This window comes from Coccinella septempunctata, chromosome X (genome assembly GCF_907165205.1).
Source record: "Coccinella septempunctata chromosome X, icCocSept1.1, whole genome shotgun sequence".
Classification (NCBI taxonomy): domain Eukaryota; kingdom Metazoa; phylum Arthropoda; class Insecta; order Coleoptera; family Coccinellidae; genus Coccinella; species Coccinella septempunctata.
Genome location: NC_058198.1, coordinates 23970426 through 23976180, shown reverse-complemented (window position 1 = coordinate 23976180; position 5755 = coordinate 23970426). Strand labels below are relative to the sequence as shown.

At 47.6% G+C, this 5755-nt stretch overlaps 1 protein-coding gene and 1 non-coding gene across 2 annotated transcripts; one reads left to right on the top strand and one right to left on the bottom strand.

The window, feature by feature from the left end:
* Window positions 1-463: 463 nt before the first annotated feature.
* On the bottom strand, window positions 464-618 carry LOC123322453. Its single transcript, XR_006539118.1, has one exon. It is a non-coding gene; the product is annotated as a 5.8S ribosomal RNA (ribosomal RNA).
* Window positions 619-3536: 2918 nt separating this feature from the next.
* LOC123322428 lies at window positions 3537-4753 on the top strand. The gene is made up of 2 exons (XM_044910374.1): window positions 3537-3801; window positions 3861-4753. The coding sequence occupies exons 1-2, from the start codon at window positions 3537-3539 to the stop codon at window positions 4751-4753; spliced, it is 1158 nt and encodes a 385-aa protein (XP_044766309.1).
* Window positions 4754-5755: the final 1002 nt, after the last annotated feature.

The window sequence follows — 5755 nt, the reverse complement described above, 5'->3', positions numbered from 1 at the left end:
AGTCCGCCGCCCTCGTGATAGAGGGGGCGACTTTGACGCAGACGCAAAAAGCGACGCTCCACCGCTTCAGACCTAAGAGCACGCGTTCGGGGGGTGCGCTCATGAAGGCAAGATCCGCTTTTCACCGAACGGGCGTACTTTGCGATCGGACGTCGTTCAAGAAGATTACTCGGACACGACGATCGCGTACCTCCACAGTTCGGTAGCAGATCTTGCGATACCGCGACACCACTAACTGTTGCTTTCGCAATTCAAGACGGCGCGTGTCGACGATTTTATACATCGACGCGCGTCAGACCGTCCAACACGCCCGTACGGCCTTCTCTACGAGAGCACGTTAGACGCAATCCGAGAGAACGCTAGCGACGCCGATCCTTGATGGAGGATCCTATCGCACCGCGCGTCGGATTCGTCTCCGCGTACATATACGAGAGATAAGGCCGGGCAGTCTTTGATATGGAACCGACCCTCAGTCAGGAGTGGTCCGAGGACAGTGTCCGAGGACCGCAATGTGCGTTCGAAATGTCGATGTTCATGTGTCCTGCAGTTCGCATGATGACGCGCAATTAGCTGCGTTCTTCATCGACCCACGAGCCAAGTGATCCACCGTTCAGGGTAATCTTTATGTTAGATTCTTCGGTTACGTCTCTTCGCTCGCGCGAAAGACGATCCCTACGAACCTTAGGCGAGACACGCGGAAACACCCGAATCCGCTTTAAATCGGACGATACATCGTTCTTCTCGTAACCGGGACGAGCGAACTTCGATCGCAGATCAGCGAGATTGTTAGTTTACCGATCGTGTACGTGCCATAATCAAGTGACAATTATCGTGAATTTTACGGACGAAAGACAGACGTCTCCGACGTCCCGTATGGGCGGATATATGAAAACGCTTATGTAACGGGCGTCGTACCACGTCGACGTCTCTGTCCGAGGAATGATCGCCTTCCGTCACGTCGCCACGTGTGCCACATACCATCCCGTACATCCGACGATCTCCTTGCGAGATCGAAGGCATCGACGGCGACTGACGTGCGCACACAAGCAGTTCGACAGAAACGACAGATCCGATCGGGCGAAGATCTTTAAAACCTACGGTCGGTCCCTCGGTTCGTCGTAAAAACGAACCTTCGCCTTACCGCGAACGTTAAACGTTCAAGGTACCCAAAATGATCCCGTCTTAACGACACACATCCCTTTCTTTATGCACGATCGACACGTAGCGGACGCGTACAATCTGCTATCGTCCTCCGTAGAGGACGACGGACGTACTTTGCGAACGCGTGTCGATCGAGATCATCATTAACGTCGATCAGACAACGTAGTAGCGTCCTCGATTGTCGAAGGGCGCCGCTCCCACATACATTTAAGGACGGCATCCCTTTCGACGGACGCTACCGACGAGTCCCGTTCTCATACTTGCCAGGTACTACAACGTTACGATCGACGATGAGCGAATGTATCGGTTCTTTAACTGAATTTTGTATTTTTGAAAGTATATTGCTATACAGACAAAATACGATTTGTTAATGATCCTTCCGCAGGTTCACCTACGGAAACCTTGTTACGACTTTTACTTCCTCTAAATGATCAAGTTTGGTCATCTTCCCAGCAACAGCGGTGACGTCGAAACGCCACCGCGTACCGGTCCGAAGACCTCACTAAATCATTCAATCGGTAGTAGCGACGGGCGGTGTGTACAAAGGGCAGGGACGTAATCAACGCGAGCTTATGACTCGCGCTTACTGGGAATTCCTCGTTCATGGGGAACAATTGCAAGCCCCAATCCCTAGCACGAAGGAGGTTCAGCGGGTTACCCGGGCCTCTCGGCCAGGGAAGACACGCTGATTCCTTCAGACAACGGTTGTCATGATAAACAAATCGCCACCGCGTGTGCACCATAGAGACATTCGACTGAACATCAACGGATCAATTATCAAGAAAGTGGATGAGTACAAGTATCTTGGTGTTATCATAGACCCAAAGCTCAATTTTGAGAAGAACGCGGCTTACTCCGTAACAAAGGCGAGGCGTATTTGCATGGCAATCCGGAAAAAAGCCAGTAGGAACTGGGGTCAGAGTACCGAGGCCGCCATTAGAACAATTTACCGCGGAGCACTTATTCCAATATTGGGCTACGCATCCAGCGTGTGGATGAACCGGATGCCGTTCTCCAAAATCAACAGAAAATACAGGTCCATATATGGCACAGTTTCGCGATTAATCTCGCAGAGCTATGTGTCAGTCTCTGCGGAAGCCGCGGGAGTAATCGCCGGAATTCTACCGGTCGACCTGGAATTAGAAATGAGGAACTGCTTAAGCGAACTGCGACGAGGAAGAGTATCATCTTTCCAAGGTGAAACGATCTTCCCAGGACAATTCGACACTCTCCGGCACGCGTCCATATATCTTAAACTTAAGGCCGAGGATATATGGCAACAAAGATGGGATACCTCGGACAAGGGACGCATCACCCACGACTTTCTCCCAGAAGTGAACATAATAACACCTGCAATTCATTTCAACAAAACCCAGGTGCTTACCGGACACGGGCAGTTCGGTTGTCACCTGAAAAGAATCGGGAAAAGTGATAACGACGAATGTGACGTCTGTCCCGGCCATTCTGACAACCCGCGCCACAGAGTATTGGACTGCCCAAAATACTTGAATGCCCAAGAACTCATACATGAGGAAATACGCACCTGGCCGCCAAACTTGGAGCATATCCCCTACCTAGAAAACCCTGAAATTTTCAATATTCTATCGGATGCAAATCCGTTTAATGAATTCTGGATTTAGGATGTCCGTGGCTTATACAGCGTGATGAAAAGCGCCGGGCCCTTCAAATATCCAGATCACACGTTGCTATTTCGGCCCTGCAACTACAAATCGCAAGTGTTAATAAGTGTTAATGTGTACTCGGACAATAGACAATTTGTGTGTGGCGTGTGAACAATTAACTAACACGGTCTTCCTAAAAGTGCCGCCTCAATAAAAACCCGTTGTAACTACCTGCTTAACGACGGAGACGGCAGCGGCCTGAGCAGGTAATGAAGCGTGCCAAGTGTCGGTGTATTGTGGCACCTTCGAGTGGTTAACACCTTGCGGCAATAATCTCAGTGTTTATGAATCTGTTTATGATGCCCAATTATGTAATCTATGTAATCTTTTGTTTTCGTTAACCACTATGTATATATTCATTTATTTACTTTTAATCTCTTTTATAAAATATTTTATCTGTAATCTTGAAATCTTGTATGCCTGTATATCAAGCACCCAATATGGTGCTCTTTAGGAAAATAAACGTGCCCCCGGGCACCTTTTTTTTTTTTTTTTTGATTCCTTCAGACAGTCGTGCTTCGACAACCGAGCTGGTAACATCCCAGGTAGATCGCTCCGAGTGAAACTAGGGTGTTGTACCTTCCTAAGTGTATTAAGTGAAGTTAAGTTCTTTCGTCAGTGGATCTATATCAACCTAAAAGATAGTGACTTTTGTGAACAGTAGTGCTTCATCCTGAAAAGGATTTCGCGAAAATGGCCAGTGCCGCGAGTGCCGCGAGTGCCAGTGCGAAAAGCAGGAGAACTTCTACGGCTTCGAGATCCGAGGAAAGTGTCGCGACCGTACTGGGCACGCCAGTGAAATTTTCAGAGAGCGACGAGGAAGATCCGCGAAAAATAGTGGACGTTTGTACACAAAACTTGACGGTGATTCGGGACTTTCTGATTTCATGCAAAGAAACCGTTGGCAAGAAACAAAACTGCCTTATGGCAGTTGACCTACTACAACGAGCCTACAGTTCCTTTTAACAGCACCTAATTCCGCAAGTGCTGTAGACGCAGAACAAATTACGGAAATAGTGAAATCCGCGCTAGCTGAAAATCGAGGAAGTGATCCGGGTACCCCCGCGCCAACGCCGGCACCATCGTTCAGCGAAGTGGTCTCAAGGAACGCGAAATCGACCGCCAAAATAGTGCGTCCGACGGCAACGCAGAAAAAGCATAAAATAATTGTAAAACCCACCGCCGAGTGTACCGGTATAAAATGTGCAGAGGACACTAAAAAATTACTTATGTCTAAAAAACCACAGGACTTTAATGTTCGCGTCGATCGTATAATAAACATGCGTGAAAATTCCATCCTGGTGGAATCCACATGCCCCTCTATCCTAAAACTCGCTGACTCCGCGCTACTTAAATCCTTAAAGCTCAAGGCCAGTCCCGTCAACAAAAATTGGCCTCGTATGCAAATCCTTGATGTTCCGGAATCCAAGACCGCGGAAGAACTCGCGAGTGACCTGGACAGACAACCGCTTTCTGAATCAGTGCCCGATGATTTTATCGGGAAGATGTTCAAATATGGCCGGAAACAGGGGAACGCAACAACTTCCTGGATCGTAGAATTACACCCAGCGGCGAGGAGTTACTTCGCGAAAGTAGGGAGAGTTTTCACGGCCTGGAGATCGCATGGCATTCGCGATTTCCTCCTTGTATCCCGCTGCTTCCAATGCCAACGGTTCGGGCACATAGCAAAATATTGCAAATCCACCAAACAATGTGGATACTGTGCCTCAACGGAACATGAGAGCCGGGATTGTGATGTTCGCGATAATCCCGCTAAGCATAAGTGCGCGAATTGTGTTCGTAGTGGCGCGAAAGAAGTGAATCATCACACTGCCCAGGACTGCTGCCCGATTTATAAACATAGGCTGCAGGACTTGATAGACTCAACCACATATGAATATGACGAATAAAATCAAAATTATTCAGGTAAATCTCCAAAATTCTAGAACCGGAACGAGTGAACTCGTGGCGAAACTTCTCAATGATGACTTCACCCTTGCCTTAATTCAAGAGCCATACACAGTGAGTCATGGCGGTGTATATAAAATCCCGGGCCTGCAGGGTCTGAAATCTACAACAAACAATAACAAGAAATTCTCCGCCGCAATCCTATACAACAGGGACAGAATAGATGTTATGGAAATACCCCAACTTTCGACAGAATTTATAACAGTAATTTCAACGGAGATCAATAAAGAAAGGGTATTCTTTGTGAGCATTTACGTACCTCCCTCAATAGATTTTCAGGCCGAACTACCTGCCTTACAAAGGATAATAACTGAAACGGCCGGGTATAAACTAGTCATCGGAGGAGACTTCAATGTTCGGTCGACGTTATGGTTCGACAATAAAGACGACCCGAAAGCCCCTTTCTTGGAAGAATTTATAATCAAGAATGACCTTGCCATTGTCAACTGTGTTAATATCCCGACGTTCCAGACGGTTAATGGCGCCAGTTACATTGACCTAACCCTAACCTCCGAGAATATGGAAAATCTCATATGTGATTGGAACGTGCATATTGATCTCATAACGTCAGATCATAGAGCCATCACATATGAGATCACCAGCCAGAAAGGTGATCCTGACAAACAACCGCGTTACATAATGGACGTAAGCCGTATCACGGAGGAAATTATCAGTGAGGATATGTTGAAATTGGTTGAAACCATTAACCGTACAGTGCCGGACTTAAATTCACGTAGTGCTATAGACTCTGCGATCGACCTGCTCCAAAACGGAATCCGCGATAGTGTGCTCAAGAAAGCCGCGAAGCGAAAAACATACCCAAATCGCCCGGACTGGTGGACGGATGAGGTAGAAAGGCATCGAAAGGTTTATCTCAAAACCAAAGACCTCTTCTACCGAAACCGGTTTAATGAATATGCGACGCATCTTCATGATAAGATGGA